Raw genomic sequence first — 21,468 nt, 5'->3', positions numbered from 1 at the left:
AGAAATGGGGGCGGAGCTAGTGCCTGGGGGTGTGGGGGCAGGGCCCCGGAGGGGGGAGGGGCTAGGATCTGGGAGAAATTGGGGCGGGGCCCCAAGGGGGCGGGGCTAGTGCCTGGGGGTGTGGGGGCAGGGGGGGAATTGGCAGCCTGGGGGGGGTAGAGTCCCAGGGGAGGGGCAGAGCAGGAGGAGTTTGGGGGCTGTGCATGGGGGGGGGGGGGGGGAGAAGAGGTGTCACAGCAGCACCTGACTTCCTGCCCTTCCTTTCTCCTCCATACTTGGAGGCCATTTTCACTAGTGATATTTAAATCGCTCTAGGCTGGCGAGGTGACACTAGCTGAGAACTGGGGCAGTTCATACCCCTCAGAGCCGTTGCTTCAGGCGGGCTGCAGCCTACCACAGACCACCTTACATTAGTTTAGAGCTAGGTCCCTGGTAGAAGGTTTCCTATGCTGTCCCACGGACTCGAGACTGGGGCCTTCTCTACCCTGGGTTTTTAGCCACCACTATAGCTGCAGTAGTGCAAGTACCTAATCTAGGCACAGTGAATGACTATTTACAATACTAGACCTGTACTGTTACACGAGGGATTTGTACAACCCCCTCACTGTGGCTAGAAAGCCCGGGGTAGACAGGACTTTTTATTAAATGAATGCTGAGAGTTTAGAGCAGAAGACAACTGCCACTATGAAAAACCCCAGGCTGGTAGACATGCCGGGAACCTGCCCACGTTGACAGGTATGAAGATGTTGGTTTTCCCCTAAATTCCAGACCTGCAAACTCACCTTGGCATCTGGAAATCAAGCTGGGTTCCTTTCTACAGGGCCCATTGCTGTAGCATCTGTGCCCCATAAACACATTTAACACTGGTGATAAAGAGTGAGCCAGAGACAGACAGACAGGCAGGCAGGCAGGCAGGGCAAATGCTGATCCCAATTTCACAAGCATAACAAGGACAGATTGCAAGCTCTCTGGGGCAGCAACTGTGTCTTCTTGGTTGTGTAGACAAGACCTAGCACATGGGGAGTGAGCACTACTGGGACACACACAACAACTGAGGGCCCACAGTGACTATGCAACTAGCTCTTAGTTAACAAGTCCGTTGCCACAAGAGCCAGAGTGGACTCCAGCTCCCTTATTTGTAGCAGCGTTGGCTCTGCAGGGCTAAGAGACAGAGAAAAAAACCAAAACTTTATTTGAAACATTAAAGCGGGCAGATCTGAATCTATCAGCACAGGAAGACGATCTGGAGAGGGACCACTGTTACACAGTTCCTTTTCAGAGCACAGTCCCGCACTTTAAAGGACTTAAATCACTAGAGAGTCCACATGGATTCAATCATCGTAAAATGCTTCCAACGCTGTCAGATGACAAGTGCTCTTGGGGACAGACTTTATTGTTTATAATGCTCCTTGGAGTGCAAGAAGCTATACAAATCATGCAAGGGGACAGACAGTTATAAAACAACTTCGGGGGCAGGAGAACAACATTGATCTAACACGACACAGATGTCAGCTTTCCTTGGTACGGAACTGAGTCTCTAGGTGTTTTATCTTCAGTCTGGCTCCATTGCCCAATGCTGTTCCCAGTGGATTAAGCCAGCTCCAGCTGCCTGCTCTTCAGGGGTGAGAGGGTACGGTTAGTGGTTCGGTTGAAGGTGTCAACTTCTGGCACAAATTTCTCAGCAGGGACTGTGAGTTTTCTCCTGCTGTCCATGCACTTGTTGTCCAGCATCAGGGAGTTAGCTTTGTAGCTCATATCAGTTTGGATGCGGTACAGGTGTTTATAGAGAGCGTCTAGGGCATCCCTGGGAAAAGCAAAAGTTAGGGAGTCAGGGGTGCATTTGTGCCACTGAACTTGCCTCCTGGCATTGATGACAAATAATCAGCTTTCTGCTCTCTCACCACAACAAAAATCAGCACAGCTTTTGCCTTTGCCTTCAAGCTAACGCACACCAGAGCTACAGGGGAAGTTCCTGACTCATTGTACTTTATTGCTCAAGTCTCTTTAATAGCAAGCCCACATGCTGCTGCTGGAATGCAGCTCGCAAGAGACATGACGATGGGAATCTAACACAAACCCAAGGCAGCATTTCTATTTCCCCATTTGTTCATCCAATTTTCCCCCGCCCTTCAATAATTTTGTAAGTGTAGTCACACCATCCCACACCAGCTCTGCCAATCCTGACCTGCAGCTCCCCCTGCTGTCCAGTCCGGAGCTCCCCACACAGCCCTAATGAGGCACCCTGTTTCTGACCTGCAGTGCCCCCTGCTGTCCACTCCGGAGCTCCCCACACAGCTCGAATGAGGCACCCTGTTTCTGACCTGCAGCACCCCCTGCTAAGAACATCACAAAGCCTTCTGGTGCTTGTTAACATCATTATTCTTTCTTGGATGCGTAACTCCCAAACCACATAGGAACATACTGTGACTGTGCAAGCTTCTGCTTCAGGGCGGCGATGGTGCCTTCCAGCTGATGGACCTCATCAGTTAATCCATACTGCACCTACGAGCCAGGAACAGGCCGTAACAGTTAGTAGAGCACTTCTGGTTTTTGCTCGTTGCTATGGTTCCCCCAAGTTCCCCTTCCCTTAGCCCACCTCCCCACTTTGTTTCTATGCTTTAACTCACACAAGTATGGTGGATTCCTTTTTATTCATCTTTTAGTCTCCATTCAGTCCAGACCTAAACGTGTCTGATCATTTCGGAGCCACAGCAGCTCTATCTAGGGTTCCACCCTCACAACCTCAAATCCCTCATGGACAACGGGCATGCCAGGTTAGTATCCATCCCACCCCACCCCCAGCCTACAGGCTCATCTGTACCTGATCCCGGCACAGCTCCATGTTGGGGCGGTAAGTCCGGGTCTCCAGGCGAGTGTGCGCGAGTTTTAGATCCCACATTTTCTTCCTGAGATCTTCCTCGAGGCGTCGGATGTCCTCTTCCATCTCAGCAATTTCCTCCAAGGTCTGAGGATTAAACACACACAGCACAAGGGATTGTGACCATCGTGCACTTACAGCTGTCCAGTTTAGTAAGGGTGCACTCAAAGACTGGCTTTTGGGTACTCCGGAAATTCCCAGGAGATCTAGATAGGGAACAGGCTGGAGCTTTCTTGAGCACAGCTGTTCTGGGGTTTTACCAGGCTGGAAATGGTTTTTAAACAAGGACTAAAGGACTTCTGCTCAAATAGGGTTAAACACAGCTTGCTCAGCTTGTGTGGACCAGGCATCACTGCTTAAAAATCCAATTTCCACCCCAATCAGGCAAGGCATGCTGTGGTTGTTTCAGGGCTGCCGTGGGATGAGTTAATAGGGTGAGATATAAGGTCCCAAACTGGCTTCTCGGCCTGCAGATGCCAATGAGCATCAATTGTGTTGTGGACCGAGAGCCACTGAATTATTTCACTCACACCACTGAATGGGCTTCAGATAGGAACATTTTTCAGTCAGTGTTGAGCTGGGCTGGATTCGAAGCAGTTTGCGGATCGTCCCTCTGTGATCCCTGTAATTCCATTTCTCTGCCTTCACGGGATCAATCAGAAAAAGCGGAATTTTCCTTTGTATTTGAATAGCAAGGATAAAACCCAAGAGGAGGATAAACAGCTTAGACTTGTCTGCCGTGTCATACTAGCGGCTTATCAACAATATGGCCCTGTTGACCTGGGCACTGCAGAGAAGCTGTGGCTGGGAGGCCTTGAGCTCGCACAGCTGATGCCTTGCATCCACACACAACAGCTGCCTGAAGTGTTTTATAAGTGCTGGGTGTACCAGGCAATCACAACACCTGCTTGAGCTTGGGTCCCGCTGACCCCGTGTGGGCTACAATCATTTCTCCCCGGGATGAACAGGCGGCCATGTGTTGCAGCCGTACCAGATCAGCTAGTCATGCTGACACCCCCCCAATGTGCAGTCTCTCTCATTTGGAAGTTATCCAAAAGCTGCTCCTGGTACCAATGGTGGGCACTGTGGGATAGATGCCCTAGCAGTCCCACATTGCACTGGGAGAGCCGTGGCAGGTAGGTATGTGCCAGGGAGTGGATGTACCAAGAGGTTTCAGTCAGAAACGCCTCTTGCACTGGGGCGTGCTGAACCGCAGCAGGGAAGCATTTCATGCCATCAGTGTCGCTTGCAAGAGATACGCTCTGAAGATCGAATCTCACTCAAGGGCGCTTGACAGTGAAGGAAACAAGCCAGAAATTTACATTCTTCTCCTGCCATTTCAGCTCGTCGTAGGCTTTTTCAAATTCCCGGATCCTCTTCCGCAAGGCGAACTCCGTGGCCACCCGCTGAGCTTCCAGTTCGTTGTTTGTCTAGAGGGAAAACAGGTTAAAGGTCGTGCATGTGCCTCTAGGAGGCGTCTCCCCTGCACTGTTAAAGCAATTACCCTGCTCCCTCCATAACACACACCCCTCGCTTTCAGGGCCCTGCATGACCTCACCTTTCGCCTGCCCATCCCATGCTCCTCTACAGTTTCCCTGTGCCCTTCATCACCCCAACGCTCATTATTATTTGTCTGGTCAAAACACCCAGGAGCAAACTGCGCTAGGGGCTGTACAGACAAAGAACCAACAGACAGTCCCAGGTGCCCCCAAAGAACTTAAAGCGTAAATATAAAGCCAAGAGACAGATGCACAGACAGGCAGACGGGGGAGTATAAGGAAACAATAACTCAGTTATTGGGCCCTTCTCAATAGCTCCCTCTATGCCTGGAACCGCCTCCTGGTACATCCCCCAACGTTTCAATAGACTTCCCTCTTCTCTTCCAAAACCACTTCTGCCCATATCCGTGCTACACCGCTCTCCATGCCAGATCTGTTTTGAGTCCATGGTCTGCTCTTTGGGGCAAGGCAGACGCCTTGTGAGATCAGTAGAGAGCTGCGAAACACTCATGATGCCAAGGAATAATCTAGTGAGGCACGTTTGCCTTTTTAAAAATCACTATTCAGGAAACAGCAGTCATCTGACAGCCAAAGGAAACTTCCCTTCCCACGAACCAGCCGCACCACACAGCAGGTCCAAGCCTAGTTTGACTGAACTATTCAGATGGGTGCTGTAGGGTTAATTTTGATTTGGCTTTTTCAAGCCTTCCCTCCCCAAAAGGCACAGTGTAACCCCCGCCTATTTCTAAGCTGCGAAGCAGGCTGCATTCACCCAGCCATCCCCACTGGGGAACACATGACTTAACATCACCCGGCTTAACATCTATTAACTGCACCGATGGTTTCTGCATCAGTGATGGGCGATTTATTTACCTGAGCAATGGTGAGTGCTATGGCTTCCCGCAGCTCAGTGGAGGCTTTCATTTCCGCCTCTGCTCGGTCTTTGTTGTATTGGCTGTACTGGTCCCACTGCTCAGGCGTTGTTGATCTAGAATGCCAAGAGCGCCCAACAGGACAGGCTGTTTAAACTCATGCCTCGGGCAATAAGCTGAGTGACTGCAAGAGACAGCTTGGAAGAAACCTCTCCATGCCAAGGTGGAAACGCTTTCTACAATTGCAAAGAGACTCCGATTTCAAGGCCAGATGGGACCACTGTGATCATCCTCCGACCTGCTGCACAACACAGACCAGGGAATCACACCCGGGGATTCCTGCATGGAGCCCAACATCTTTTGAGATATCCAAACATTGATTGAAAGGCTCCAAAAGATGGAGAATTTACCCCACCCCTTGGGTATTCTGATCATTACCCTCACTGTGAAACTAGCATGGTCTAGTGGCTACAACAGGGAGGCAGGTCTCCTGGGTTCTCACCACAAGTCTGTCATTGACTTGCTGGGACACTTTGGGCAATTCTCTTCCCCCTCTGTGCCTCAGTTTCCCCTTCTATAAAATGGGGATGCTATTAAGTCACATCACAAGGATGTTGTGAGGCTCACGTGTGCCCACAAAGAGCTTTGAAACACTCAGGCGGAGGGAGGGTGCTTGGGAAGGACCAATGGTTATTGGTAACGACGATCACTGGGAGTATGGAGAAAGGGAGGGCTTGCTTCTCTGAGTACCGTATCGGATATCACTCGCTGCTAGCAGCAGAGCCAGGAAGACAGCCCTGAATCCAGCGCTTGGTGTTTTAAACTCTAGGCCAGGCTGTCTGCTAATTGAGCCAGTCATTTCCACGAGGCACCAGAAACTCTACTAAAGGCGGCAAGAGTCCCAAGTCTTTCCAGCATCAGCATGAAGGTTAAAACAGCCTGGGTTTGGCCACAAGGGGGCTGGTTGTTCCCTTACCCAATTGGGACCCGGGTTGGATTGACCTTGAACGAGATGTTGGGAGAGTTGACGTTGAGGGAGGAACAGACTCGGTCTATCTCCAGTGCTTCCATTTTCCCCCGGTGATCAAAGTTGAGCTGCTGGCGTGCTTCCTGCAAGAGGCTGCCAAAGAAGGGGTAGGATAAGCTGCATTTGTCACTGTCAGCAGGCTGAAAAAGGTGTTAGTGGATCGGCCAGTGAAAATCTCTCTCCTTGGCAGACCGAGCCTGGCCCAGACATGGGCTCAGGGAGGACACAGCCGTGTCCATCCGAGGTTAGAAAATCATAGAATGTCAGGGTTGGAAGGGACCTCAGGAGGTCATCTAGTCCAACCCCCTGCTCAAAGCAGGACCAATCCCCAGACAGATTTTTGCCCCAGATCCCTAAATGGCCCCCTCAAGGATTGAACTCACAACCCTGGGTTTAGCAGGCCAATGCTCAAACCACTGAGCGATCCCTCCCCCCATTTACAGAGACAGTGAGTCAGACCAGCCGTCCAACTGGCCTAAAATCGGTTCACTTTTTCAAAGCTTTCTTGGGAACCATGGGGGCTAGAGACTCGATTGGGCTTTTTTTTTAATAAATAAATGATGAGATTCTATAGCACCAGGCTGGTCCCGGGGGACCCCCCACAGGGACACCCCTTACTCAGTGGCGCAGCTGTAGCTGCTCCTTGAACCAACTGCCCGCGTGTGACTCAAGTGCAGTGACTTGTACGGCAGTGACCCAGAAGGGCGAAGGGCCCAGCAGGCTGGGCACTGCAGGGTACGGTTCTGAAAGAGGCTTGTGCTTTGGGGCATAAGATGCCTTCGAGGGGCCTGGATTTTCAGGAAGTGCTAAGCCCCCTCCTTTGAGAATCAGGTACCTGCCAGGTGTCTCAAGTTGGGACCCCAAAACCACTAGGCAAAAGCTCAGGCCTACCCTTTAGCTGCCACACTTGCTCCCTCCCCCTTCCCTTGTTTCATAAATGCCACGATTCCAGCAACACTTCCAACATTCGTTCTTAACGGGCCCACTCTGGCAAAGGACACTATCGGGCATCGCCGTGAGGCGCTGACACAACGTGTAATACTGCCTATGTCGCCGTGTGGCCGCAAAGCATGCTCTCTGCTCGGACGCTGGCCAGTCCGGAGGCAGGGGTGCGACCTGCTAGCCCAAAGCCCCATACAGAGAGACACGATTTGGAGTCACCGGCGTGGGGTGGGGAACCACCCCGAGCTCTGCTGCTCGACTCACCAGAGCTGCTCGAAGGCCTCGCTCACTTTCTGCTGCAGATCTCTCTTGGCTCCATCGATCACCTCCACCTCCTTGTGCAGCTCGTCCTCCACGGGGTCCTTCACCACATCAATGGCTCGGCGGCTCTCCCGAAGCGTCAAGCACTCAATCGCCACGTCCAAGGGCAAGTTCTTTGCCTGCAGCGCACGTTCCGCTGCCTCCTTCATCTGGTGGGGAGAAGGCAGCTCGGGTTAGGGATGCGGTCCCTCCTTTGGGGGAATGCTTGCGGCTGTTCCCGTCATGATGGCCTCCTCCTAGCCATCTCTGGAAGCAGCTTTTAAACCTTGTCGCGAGTGGCTCACTGCTGCAGTCTCCTGGGTGCAATGTGCTCCAGTTGCCTGCCTCTGTCAATCGGGCCCGCAGTTCAGAGGCCAAGCGCAATGCAGTTAGCAGCTACCGTCATACTCAACTATCTCACATGGTTTTTGCAGTGAAAGGATCAGAGAGGCTTCTCCCCATTGGAGACCACAAAGTCCAATGGGACCAGAAATGCTTTCCCATTTCCAGTTAATCACAGCCCTGGCATTATGCCTTTCATTAAGGACCTCCAAGCACTTTGCAAATAGTCTGGCCCCCTGCTGTGGGAGCTCGGTCCCCATTTTACAAATGGGAAAACACAGGCACAAGAGAATGCGGCTTGCCTGTGATCCCGCAGCGGGTCACTGGCAATGCACAGGAGAAACACACAAATTAGATTTAGCCTTTATTAAAACTGTGCTTAATACAGAGACACAAACTCCTGATTCTAACGGCAAAAAAGATGCAAACTTCTTAATTTAAAAGAGGTGTCAAATAAAGACAACTTTAATTATTCTTGCCTAAAATTGTTGAGCTCCTAAATAAATATTTTTAAAAACCCACTTATTATTCCCTACGTTTTTTTTATTTTAGTGTTTAATGTATTGGTATGTTTCCCCCCAAGATCTTTAGAAAAAGAGAGGACAGACTATATGAAACACACAGCACTATGCATTGCCTCAATTCAGATGGGAACTGAAGCTAGTGGGTGTGTTTTCCTGAAAGCAATTTAAGGCCCTGATCCTGCACTGAGCTCAGAGCACTGGTGCTAAGCCCCATAGAGGAGTCGGTCCATGCACAGCTCATTGCAGAATCAGGGCCTTAGTTGTTTAAAGTCACACGTATTAAGAGCATATGTTGAGTTTAAGCCATCTGTCTTCCCAACGTACTTTGGCTAAGGCATCAATTTCAGTGTCTATGTCTGTGAGGCATTTGTCCAAGGTCTCCTTCCATCTGTTCACACTGTCGATACGTTCAGCGAGTCGTGTTCTGTTGTCATGCTCATCCCATTGTGTCTGGAATTAGAAGAGACACCATTTCCATTTTAATTTTTGTAGTTGAAATTGTGAAGACTGAGGGTGCATTTCACCAGGCTGACAAGGGCCTGCTTATTCATTGCCCTGCATTTTTTATCAGGGCAAAGACCTACCATTTGTTTTGGTAGCACAGTATATGACACCTAATGCACTAATGTAAATAACTACACAAGATACAGACCACAAGAGCATCAAACCCAGAGTCCCCATTATAATATTTGCACACCTACAAATCAGTGCGTATGTATGATTTCACCTTCTGTGAGCTGTCGTTTATTAATTGTGCCAAGGACTTCGCTGGAAGCAAGACTATGCTGGTCTTCCAGAAGCAACAGTTCCAATGGGGGATACAAGATAGATTTATTCACGGAGTTCCTAGGGTGTTGCAAAAACTCACACAAAGACCTCGAAGCATTAGATGAAGGTAAATAGCATGTCAGGGGACATTGCAAATCTATTTTAGAATAGAAGATCAACTGCCATTTGCATTTATAACCCACATGTTTATACTGCAGCCTTTGTTTTGTTTTTTAATACAAGTCCAAAGATAGAGAGAGGGGCAGTGGGGAGGACACAAGCATACAGAAAGCAGCGGGCAACTTAGAAGAGCCCAGGGTGTGGCCGTTATTAGACATGCACGATAGCTGCTTCTGAAGCTGCGCAGAGCAAGGGTTTCCGCTGAGGGAAAGCAATCTTGCAGGTTCCACATATTCACACAGCTCAGCTAATCGGAGCTCAGAGGGAAAAGGTTACAAATAGGGGAGCTGGAGATAGATCTGTGGACTCAGCAGTTGATCTGTGCAGGACCAATCAGAATTGTAAAACTGGAAGGGACCTCGCGAGGTCATCTACTCCAGTCCCCTGCACTCATGGCAGGACTAAGTATTATCTAGACCATCCCTGACAGGTGTTTGTCCAACCTGCTCTTAAAAATCTCCAATGACAGAGATTCCACAGCCTCCCTGGGCAATTTATTCCAGCGCTTAACCACCCTGAAAGGAAGTTTTTCCTAATGTCCAACATAAACGAAGAGATGCATCTGTTGTGAAGGCTGCGTCCCAGTAACTGTACCACTTGGGATACAGGCTGCAGATTCCCAATCCAGCTGGAAACTGAGGAGACAGCTGACTATTGGCTTGGGAACTGTAATTGCTGCCGAGTCCACAGAGCTGTCTCCAGCTCCCCTATAAGAGGGCACATGGTCCGTCAAACCTCACACTGAAATACATGGAACAGCAGCAAAATGGAGAAATCTTTACAAAGAACCCCTACAGCTTTACTGGTGAATAGCATTTGTCTAAAAGTTGTTCCACACTATTTACAATGAGGGGTTTTGTGTATTAAATGTTTGTTTACTAATAAATTCTCTCTCTTTGCAGCTGACTGGGAACTGCTAACACCTGCATTCAGGGATATGTATATTATAGCTCTGAGGTTTAATTCAGTGTTAATACCTTTGGGGGGGGAGGGGGAGAACTGTGACTTGTGCTTAAGCAGAGAGAGGAGCTGAAGAGCAGGAAAAGGAGAGTGTAGCAGTTATATTATCTCAGCACTCCTCTTGCCTTTTACACATTTACTGCTCTCTATAAATAACCCCCAGTGTCAGATACTTTGCCGTATCCAACTGTGCCTTAAATTCAGGCTGTGAGCTTCCACCTTGTAACCGGTGTGCCAATCGTCGTCAATTAGTTTGGTGGTTTTCATTATGTAGGTTCCTGCCCAACTGGGAAGGGGACTAAGCCATAACATGTCTCTCTGGCCTAGCAGTATGATTCTTACATATGGTGCCAGTGGGTCTCCAGTCCAAATGCCATGGAAGGCCCAGCAGCAATGCAAAGATTCAGAGTAAGGCCTGAAGGTCCCATTGTGATCATTTAGTCCCATCTCCTGCCCCACGCAAGCCAAAGAACTTCCCCCAACAACTTCTGCATCAAGCCTATAACTTCTGTTTGATCCATAGTAGATCTTTTAGAAAGAGACCCGGACTTACAGAGTCAGATTCCAAGGCCAGAAGGGACCGCTGTGATCATCCAGTTTGACATCCTGTACAAAACAGGCCAGAGAACTCCCCAAAATAATTCCCTTTGAACTATAAACCATATCTTTTTAAAAAATCCACTCTGGATTTAAAAATTGCTAGTGATGGAGATTAACCACAGCCCTTGGTTAATCCTTCTAGTGGTTAATTACTCACTGTTCAAAATGTGAGCCTTATTTCCAGTCTGGATTTGTCTAGCTTCAACTTCCAGCTGTTGGATTCTTCCAGTCTGAAGAGTCCATTGGCAAATATTTGTTGCCCAGGAACAAATTTAAAGACTGAAAGTGATGGAGAATCCACCAGCTCCCTAGGTAAGTTGTTCCAGTTGTTAGTGAAGGAGCTCAGACTAAATGATTGGGATGGTCCCTTTTGGCTTTAAAAATGGAATAAATGAGCTACGAGCTATGAGTTGATAAATCACAGCAAATAACTTCGGCCATGTCTACACTAGCGAGCTTACAGCAGCACAGCTGCCCTTGCGTAGCCACTCTGTGTCGACCAGAGATCGCTCTTCTGTCGACATCATAAAACCACCTCCATGAGCAGCGGTAGCAGCTCTCCTGCCAACATAGCGCTGTGCACACAACCACTTCTACTGGCAAAACTTAGGCCGCTCAGGGGTGTGTTTTTTTCACATTCCTGAGCGACATATTTTGCCAACATAAGTGCTAGTGTAGATGTGGCCTTAGTCAACAAAGCGAGACTGGGATTTTCTCAGATTCGTTCATTCAAAGTTTGACCATTTCACTCAAGTTTTGTTCACCCTGCGCCTTGCTATTCAGATTCCAAAAGCTCTGTTGCTCAGCTGTGATTGGTCACAGGTCAGATGGCATGGTTTCTATCCCATGACTGGATGATCTGATCAGATTTCTGGTATGAATGTGCACAGAAGTGAATTTTAAAACTTTCCAGGATATTCAATCCAGTTTTGCTGGTAAAACTCGATCTGACAATACGTTTGGAGTCGGTGAACACAGAATGGGTGAGAGCATGACCAAATCAAATTAGTTTATAAGTTACAACTAATTTTATTGGAAGATTGTTTTCACCCCCAGCATTCAGCTGGCTTTGCTAATTTCACACTAAATAAGCACTTCCAAACAACCCTCCATCACTAGTGGCATAGGTCCACCTCAGTGATCTGAAGGTTGAAAAGGGACAAACTTCTCTATTCAGCCAGCCAGATCTTTAACACCCCCATCCTACCCCCCCCAAATCTGTTTTTACAAACAAAAAGGGGAGTAAAACAGCTGGGAAGCCCACCTGGTTGTTAGTTTCATTCCGGAGAGTCCTGGCTTCCTGCCGGATCTGATGGGAAGCAGACCGCTGACGCTCAGCGTTCGTAGAGATGAGGTTAGCATTGGTGTGCCAGTCTGGGACTGAAAATCTCTGTCCTGGCTTCACACTCAGCGTGGCCATATCACCAAGGTCAGCGGCTCACTACAGCAGAGAGATGGAGAAACAAGCAATAGCCTGACTGCCCTGGCCGCTGCAGCCATCTGAATGCCCCTACGGGTTGGAAAGCACAGAAAAGAACAGTACAAGCTTCCCGACCACAACCACCCCCTCTTGACAATGTGCCTTCTTGGCAGGGCCACCTTACGCCTCCCCCGCCCTGAGGCACACCTCCCCCTCCCCGTGTCAGGTCCCCCCCCCCGCCCCCGGGGAGCCGTGCGGCAGCTTCCCACCCCAGCTCACCTCTGCTCCGCCTCCTCCCCGAGCATGCCGCCCCCAGTCAAATTCTCCTCCCCTCCCCGGCTTGCGGCGCCAAACAGCTGATTGGCACTGCAAGCCTGGGAGGCGGGAGAAGTGGAGCGGCGACCGCGTGCTCAGGGAGGGGGCATAGGAACGCTGTAAAAAAGATTGGGGGCACCGCTTTTTGGTGCCCCCAAATCTTGGTGCCTTAGGCAACCGTCTAGTTTGCCTTAATGGTAGCACTGGCCCTGCTTCTTGGGACTACCTGGTGATGAGCCAGTCCGTCCTTGGCCTCCTTGGCTCATCAGGCAACCTCCCCCAACTGCTGATCTTGGGACACAGTCAGCCCTTCCCTGTGATATTTAACATGCCCCGGCAGGTGACCGGATGCGTCTCTGTGATTCTCCCTCAGAAGGTGATTTAATAAAGACTGTTCCACTCACGCTTCACCCAGCCGAGGGCTGCATGGCCAGGAGAGGCCGCACCTACTTTGCAGAAGCAGAGCAGGATTGTAGTCACCCTCTTCAATACAGAGGTGCAGCCCTGCAAAAGCGACAGCTCTTCGCACATGATGTTCAGCCTGGATGGGCGCAGTGCCTGCCTGCAGAGACTCTAGGTCCCAAAGAACAGAGGGCACCCACTCCAGATGTAAATGCAGCATTACATGCTGGGGACTAATCTCTGGAGGCAGTAACTCATCAAAGATTATGGGGACATGTGCCACTGAGGGCCGACTTTGGCTCTGCACTCTGCCATTGACCACAAGCAGCTTGTTCATTTAATGCCAGTGGGGCTTCTTGCGCAAGTATGAAAAGCAAGATTTGTAATAAAACCACATTGGGTGCGGGGGATTTGTGCTATTCCTTGAGCTGGGGAGGGAAGAGGCCACACAAAGGCCTCGAAGCTGCAGGACACGTTGGAGGGGATCAAATTACATGGAGCAAATTATAGTGAAAACCCCAGAGAAACACAGGAGAAGGCTTCACACTTTCTGGGCTGAGAGTGCTACAGCCAAGGAACACAGAAGGGAGGTATCACACACACACTCCCTCCTCCTCCCCCCGCCCCCCCAAAAGTACAAGGCCTGAGAAATCTCAGACACACTGCACAAAGCCCAGCTCCTGGATCCCCCACAGCAAGGCCATGGCACCTGGCTCCTCACACTGAATCAAGTCAGAGCAACTTACCCCCTTCCTTCCTTGACTCTGGAGTTTCTGCCTCCCACTGCTGAGTGGTTGGTTGTGTGCGGGTTTTTTTTTTTTTTTTTTTGTATTAGTGGTTGCTAAGCATGCTCTGGAGGGTTGCCAGGCAACCATCCTCACCAGGAGCCAATCGGAGGCTTTTTCTTTTTGTTTACAGGGAATGAGAGCCATAGCAACAAGGGGATGTAAGGAGAGAAAGGCCTCAGTGCTTCAGGCCCAACTGTTTCGGATCTGGGATTGCAGGAGAAAGCGGGAGGTGGGATCTGGTGCAACTCAGAGGTTCTGGGTGGGGTTGGTGAGAGGACAGCAAGGAGTCTGGGGAAGGGGGCATCATCTGAGAAAGTAGAGAACTCAGAGGCTCAGGTGCACCAGGGAAAGCTCACTTACAGAAAAGCCTTAGGAAATACCACAGTGACTATTGGTTGTGGGGAAGAATGGAGATTACTCACTTTGGACAGCAGTTCCGGGGTCCTGATTTTAAATCCTACTGAGACATGTAATATAAAGATCCCATATTTTCAACATTTACAAGGCAAATGTTTTGTAAAATCTGGATACAAGAAACCTCTATCTAGACCTTTAAAACCACATTTGAGGAGTTGACCCAGGAGCAACCTGGAACAAAAAGGTTTAATTTCTAAGATATATACAATTTTGGTTGAAAAAAATTGTAAGAAAACAACCCAGACGAAAAGCTGGGAGAGGGATTTGGACAAAAACTGATCTGGATGAGTGGATCTCTGTATCGGAAAAGAGATATACATCTTCAAGTTGTGTAGCTCAAAACAAAACTATATATTACTGTATAGATGGCATTTGACTCCAGTTAATATTCATCATATTTTTGTTATACTAAAGAGGTGCTATGCTGGAGGGATTGCAAGGAAAGGAGAACGTACTTACACACCTGGCAGTTGTGTCCAGGAATTGGATGCTTTGGAGAACATTCATCTGATGACAAAATGCCAGCTTCCTAGCAATCTCCCGAGCTGTTTACTTAATGTTGCAGTGAAGGATTTACATTTTAAAACAGAATGACGTTAATTTCTTTATTTTTTTTATTGTATTGCACATTATTGGAAAAATGTGACTTCCTCAATGGAACTGTGGTATAGTAAAATATGGACAGTCCTTCGAATGGAAAAACTTTCACACCAAGAATGTACACAAGAGAAGCGCCAAATGAGGCTAGGTATTTAGAAATGTGGTCACCCTTTTTAGCATACTCAAAAGGATGATGGCTTCCCCGCCAACAAGCCTGAATCTTTAGCCTAGTTATTTGAATATTCACCTGATCCTGAATAAGTAATAAGTAATGTACGATATGTAGTAATGTAGTATGTTAACATTTTATCATAACTTTGCCTTAAAAAAAAAAAGTTTAAGAACCCCATGGTCTTACTTTTGAAAACTGTCCCTACACCGTACTTGGGTGTGGGTGTAGCCGACACTGCGGCTGCCTATACTGAAGTCTTAGGTGTAGACTAGGCATTCATCTCTTCTCTGTGTAGACATAAGTCTGTTGGGTTCTGAACATCAGTGAATGGTGGAGCAACCAGGTTCTTTGGGGCAGGGACCATCTTTTTGTTCTGTATTTGTACAGCGCCTGGCACAATAGGGTCCTGTCCCATTACTGGGGCTCCTAGGTGCTACAGCATTACAAATGAATAACTCCTCTCCTCAAGCCCTCCTGCAGCAGGAATGTTTTCATGGTGTCGCTGGAGAGCTCTGAGGAAGGCCATTGCTGCATGATCTGCCTAAGTCACTGCACATCAGAAAGCTGTGGTGTAACTGAGGTAAGGTGAAAAGGAAAAGCAGCACCTAGTTCATCTTTCTGTGTTCAGCCTATCCATTGTGCTGACAGCACCTTCCCCTCCCCTTGTTCCGACCACCTTCCTTCCCTGAATCTCTGCACCCAGGGTCCCCTCTTTTTCCATACAAAGTTCAGATTGCCCCTACCCTTCAAAGCTCTTCCCAGCTCTGCTCCTGCCCACCTCTTCCCTCACAAATGTCTAAACCTCCCTCCCACTCTAGATGCTCCCATTTCTCTTCTCACTTCACTCCCTTTGCCTGCCCCCACTTCAGACACTGTGCCACCTTCCATACCACCACACTCTGTCACCTTCCCGAACATTTCTAGAAAGCCCTGGTCCTAAAAGGTACCAGCGATAACACTAACAGCCACCTCATGCCTTTAGGTTCTACACGGAAGGGATTTTGTATAGCGTGTGGGGATAGGCTAGAAATCAGGATCAGGGATCCATTGTGCTATTTTCTGTACAAAAGACATGGTCCTTGTTGCAAGGTGCTCCTGGCAAGAAAAGAAGTGTTAATCTGATTTGAAAAAAGTGACAGCACTGAAAAACTGAAGACGTATTTCAATTCCTTATCGATTACAATTTTGAGTATTCTTAAAACTGATAACAGGGGTCATTTATTCAATACACCTGTCATAACTATGAAGGGAAGGGTAACAGCTCTCTGTGTACAGAGACTCCAAATCCTTTTACCTGTAAAGGGTTAAGAGGCTCGGGTAACCTGGCTGACGCCTGACCCGAAGGACCAATAAGGAGACAAGATACTTTCAAATCTTGGGGGGGGAAAGGTTTGTGTGTGTGCTCTTTGTTTTAGGGGTGGTTCGCTCTTGGGACTGAGAGGGACCAGACATCAATCCAGGTTCTCCCCATCTTTCTAAACAAGTCTCTCCTATTTCAAACTAGTAAGTAAAAGACAGGCAAGGCGTCTTAGATTTACTTTGTTTTCTCAACTTGTAAATGTACCTTTTTACCAGAGTGTGTATCTTTGTTTGCTGTACTTTGAACCTAAGACAGAGGGGGGTCCTCTGAGCTCTTTAAGTTTGATTACCCTGTAAAGTATTCTCCATACTGATTTTACAGAGATGATTTTTACCTTTTTCTTTAATTAAAAGCCTTCTTTTTTAAGAACCAGATTGATTTCTCCTTGTTTTAAGATCCAAGGGGGTTTGGATCTGTATTCACCAGGAGTTGGTGAAAGGAGGGTGGAAGGAAGGAGGGGGGATGGTTAACTTCTCCTTGTTTTAAGATCCAAGGGGGTTTGGATCTGTGTTCACCAGGGAATTGGTGAAAGGTTTCTCAAGGCTTCCCAGGGAGGGAATTCTTGTGATGGTGGCAGCGGACCAAAGCTAAGCTGGTAGATAAGCTTAGAAGTTTTCATGCAGGCCTCTACATTTGAACCCTAAAGTTCAAAGTGGGGATCCAGCCTTGACAACACCTCTACCCCGATATAATGCGACCCGATATAACACAGGTTCGCATATAGCGCTGTAACCCCGGGGCTCCGGCAGCGGGGCTCGGGCGGCACTTTAAAGGGCCCGGGGCTCCGGCTGCTGCGGGGAGAGCCCCGGGCCCTTTAAATCACAGTCGGAGCCCTGCCGCTGCTACCCCGGCGCTCTGGCAGCAGGGCTTGGGTGGTGATTTAAAGGACCCGGGGCTCCCCGCGGCTAGAACCCCAGGCTCTTTAAATCACTGCTGGAGCCCTGCCGCCGCTACCCCGATATAACGGGGTTTCACCTATAACGTGGTAGGGATTTTGGGCTCCCGAGGACCGTGTTATATCGGGGTAGAGGTGTACTAGGATTCCTCCCAACCGTCTGCCCCTACTTCTAATACTCCTTCGCCCCTCCCCCATGATACTGGTTAGGTAAAATCTGCTTTCTAATTCTGTAATTCATTGTCTACATACTTCCGAACATGTTGGAAGATTTGACAAAATAAACTGAGTTATGGACACAGCAGTGAAGTTTGGAGCAAAGCTTGTTTTTTATTGCAGTTATTAGTGAAAGTTACACTTCAAACTGAAGCAAAGCGACACTAAAACCAATAAAAAATTTTTAAAAAGGTAAAAACAAACACAACATAGAGTCCTTCCAGTATAGAGAATGGCAGAAAGAGAGGAGTGGAATCTGTCACAGAAAACTTTGGTGACAGTTTTGGCTCAGAAAGAGTTCCATGACTGAATTTCACAATGCAAGTATTGTGAGCGACAGAAGGTTAAACAAAAATCAAAAACTTGTCCTTTTAATCTCAACCACAGACAGAATACATTTTTGCAAAAGACAATGATTTAACCGAAGGTACAACATTCACCACTGAAAATCTGCACACAAGCATTTTACTTTCAGAACCTTGCTTGCTTTCTGTTCACCTCTTATTCTGAGCCTTCAGCTGACACCACAATACGTATCTGGGTATTCAGCACGTGCATAAACAGTGCCAAAAAACTCTGATATCATCACCATACCCCCATACCATTTTATTAGTTTGTGGAGAAATTATTTAAATTGCCAATTTATGCACATTTCAATTTTATATCAACTTAAGGATGTCTTATAATTCCAGCTATTTTTCATTGAATAGCACTAAATAAAAAGTTATAGAAGTCTGAAAGTAAAATCACATTCTCTCTGACAAAGGTTTGGCAGTCATGTTTAGTATTCCCTCAAGGTATCATCTGGTCCTATGTCCTTTCAGATTCAGACCTGCACTGCAACCTCCATTCATTTTCACAGACGTTTTGGAAAAAAACTAAAAGAATGCAAGTATTAAAATAAGGTTAAATAGTACATTACATGTATTTCAAAACAAAATTTAATCTTCAAATGATTAAAGTAGGTTTACAATATACCCAACTTGATTTTATTTTTTTAAAGCCAAAAGAAAGATCTAATGACTTTATGTATATTCTATACCATTCTAGAGAGATTACAGGTGGCTAGCAGAGGGAAGTAATAGTGGGACAGAAGTTATGTCATGATATTTTACTGTGCTGGAAAAAAAGCAAAAGTTGTGATAGGTAGAAAATTTTGGCAAGAACAGTTTGTTTGGAAAAAGGAGAGGGGGAGGGGACACTGCTTCTGGTTAGCATTACATTTCAAACCATACTAACACGTATCAACTCCCTCCCACCCCAAATAGTTGCAGCCCACATCCGCAATACAAATAGGCACACACGGTCAAGATGGTTAAAAAGTAAAAATAAAAAAGCTTTTACCAATGCATTTGTCATCCGCCTACAATCTATTTTGTGCAATGTTTCAAATCGCAACTCTTTTTTTCTTGAGATAAACCCCTTTTTCTTTTAAAAATAGGCATTGTCTTCATGGTTAGAACACATTCTATTTCTTGCATAAAGCAATGGTAGCACCAAAACAGAAGGGAGCAGTTAACAGCATATCAGAAAGAGGAAGAGTGTGTGTGTGAGACATAAATGTATAAGAGAATTCCAAACCACTGGAATGGTCTGTTAAAAAACAACAACCCTTTATTCCAAAAAGGAATTCCAAGTAGCACAAATATTCTCTTTATTTAAGTACACAGTATTATACACATGTAACATTTATATATACACACCACTGCTTCCAGTAGTCTTATACCTAAACATGTGTTGATTAGTAATAATCTTCAAGGTGCACACTATGCCACATGATTTGCCATTCTCTGAAGACATATTAATAGTCATATTGGCCCATAACTGAAGAGACACACATTAAGACCATCTCTACACATGGAGCTGGGGGGCAAGGGAGAGGGGAGAGACTGATTCCCAGCTCAAGCAGATATACTCATGCTCGTGTCATTGAGCTAGCATGTGAAAAATAGTACACAGCCCTAGGGTCCAAGCAGGTTTGTACTCTGGGCAACTAGCTCATGCTGCTACTCGTACTATCAATGCTACACTACTATTTTTAGTGCACTAGCTCAATGAGAGTTAGCACAAGTATGTCACCTCAAACTGAAAATCACGCCCCCAGCTCCAAGTACAGACATAGCCAATGACTACATATTACAGTGAAACCTTTAAAGTAATGCCTGATAGACAATGCTCATAGCTATGCCAACCACCCCCATAGCCCTGTGGTACTGAGCAGTCACCACTTACCCACACAGAATGCCAATGCTATTTATCCATGAGCAGTCCGTGCTGGAAAGCCTAACCGTTCACACCAAGGGAAATAAGGATCTCCCTGTCAAATGAATCTACACCCTGTGAGCCCAATACTCATTTTATCACCTGACATGTGAAACAAGAGAGCCAAATTACTGTACAGCAGTACTGCTAATCATATGGGAGAACCCTGCTCAGTGAATGCCAGCAACAGAAGATTGGTTTTGATCAGTACAGTTACTGTACCCAGAGGCTATACATTTAAAATCGTTACCGTCTGCAGAACTGAGCTGAAAAGTAATATTTTAAGGAGCAGCACTTATCTTCAGGTAAACATTTAACAAAGCCAGAGTCAACGCTGCAAAGCTTCACTTGGAGAAATGAGTACACTTTCCTCATTAACAAAGTGTGCCCAAAACACAGTAAAACCTACAACCAAGGTGGAAAGGGTTATATTAGGGTCCACAAAACAGAACAGCCCAATGAAGCCAACATTCAGCCAAGTTACCTGACATCAAAAGGCTAAACTGTCTTCCTTCTAATAGCCTTCCTATCACTTAATGAAATCTTTTAATGTCACTTTACTTGCCTGGCACAGCAGCCCTAACCTTTCCATGTTTTTAATTTACCACATGACCACAGAATTTCAAAAACCTTCTTCAAATCTGGCACTATCCACCTCTCCAATGGAAAATTGACTGGCTGATATGCCAAAATGAACAGAACCTTGTACAACCTGTATTTTCTATTGTAAAGAACTGGGTGTTTAAAAAATAAAATAAATAAATAATCTGTTCAAAGAGACTTCCACAGTTGGGCAAATGTAGACAAAAAGCAAGTTTACTGGCCAATAATTCTATATTTTAATTGCTATTCTTGCAAATCTGTGTTTACATAGACTTTTCCCTCTTACCGACCACCTTGCAACAAAAACCAATCCTGTTGTCAGAAAAATGACAGGTACAAAGTCAGTATTATAGACCAGTACCGCTGGCTTTCCCAGCGGGGTAACTCCCAGAGCAGATAAGACGTGTGCACAAAGACCACAACTCGGGTCCATGGTGTCTGCACCCCTAGAGCAGGCAGATGGGAGAAACGTTAAACAAAATACAGGACTGATAAACGGAGATCAAAATTTACAAAAGATACCTCAATTTAGGTGTATTAATAATTTAGTACTTCTATAGCATTACTCATCTTCAAAACATGTATACTTAGTCCTCACAAATCAGTGTAAGTTATTATCCACATTTTACAGATGGTGAAACTGAGGCAGAGTGACTAACCCAGAGAGAGAGGAAGTTCATGTCACAGCAAGAATTTGAATTCTGGAGTGCCATGCCACGGTCTCAACATTATTTCAGTATGGTCCATCTGAAACTTTCCCTGCACCTTCAACCCTAAAAACTAGCATCCAGAACTCAATGGTGAAACAGGTACAGGTAAGTGCTTTTGCACAGCATGTAGTATACACAGATCTGCTCTAGATTAGTACCTTGGTATAGAAGTGAAGGTACTTTTCTTCTCATGTCACTTTGCTAAAACCTTGCACACCCAAGACATAACCAAATTCTTTATATGGACCAACCCCACTTCAGCTGCTGGCAAAATAAATTTTTGCAGAGATAACTGTGCCATCACATTTTCACCAAAAGGCTTCCACTTAAATCAGGCCAGTTCGTTGCTCTCCTACGTTCATTATACCACATTCTTAAGTGTCCCTCTCAGTTGCCAGGAAAAAAAACAACCGGAC

At 46.9% G+C, this 21,468-nt stretch overlaps 1 protein-coding gene across 1 annotated transcript; it reads right to left on the bottom strand.

The window, feature by feature from the left end:
• Positions 1-1,561: 1,561 nt before the first annotated feature.
• TEKT2 (tektin 2) lies at positions 1,562-12,312 on the bottom strand. The gene is made up of 9 exons (XM_024202951.1): positions 12,157-12,312; positions 8,709-8,834; positions 7,483-7,688; positions 6,226-6,369; positions 5,251-5,365; positions 4,201-4,308; positions 2,822-2,965; positions 2,423-2,502; positions 1,562-1,804 (listed from the first exon to the last, which is right to left on the bottom strand). Exons 1-9 carry the CDS (start codon positions 12,310-12,312, stop codon positions 1,591-1,593), a joined length of 1,293 nt encoding a protein of 430 aa, XP_024058719.1. The 3' UTR covers positions 1,562-1,590.
• Between the last annotated feature and the right edge of the window lie 9,156 nt (positions 12,313-21,468).

The sequence above is a fragment of the Terrapene carolina genome, unplaced genomic scaffold (genome assembly GCF_002925995.2).
Source record: "Terrapene carolina triunguis isolate 2854851 unplaced genomic scaffold, T_m_triunguis-2.0 Scaffold236, whole genome shotgun sequence".
Lineage (NCBI taxonomy): Eukaryota > Metazoa > Chordata > Testudines > Emydidae > Terrapene > Terrapene triunguis.
Note: the sequence above shows the minus strand (reverse complement) of the source record. Positions and strands in the feature narration are given on the sequence as shown.

Bases quoted from the DNA above. Each gene is read 5' to 3' on its own strand.
- TEKT2 (XM_024202951.1), bottom strand. From the start codon at position 12,312: ATGGCCACGCTGAGTGTGAAGCCAGGACAGAGATTTTCAGTCCCAGAC. The intron at 7,689-8,708 runs GTACGTTGGGAA...TCTCCCCACCAG, and splicing joins AAATTGATGCCTTAGCCAAA to ATGAAGGAGGCAGCGGAACG. The intron at 6,370-7,482 runs GTGAGTCGAGCA...CTTCTTTGGCAG, and splicing joins GAGGCCTTCGAGCAGCTCTG to CCTCTTGCAGGAAGCACGCC.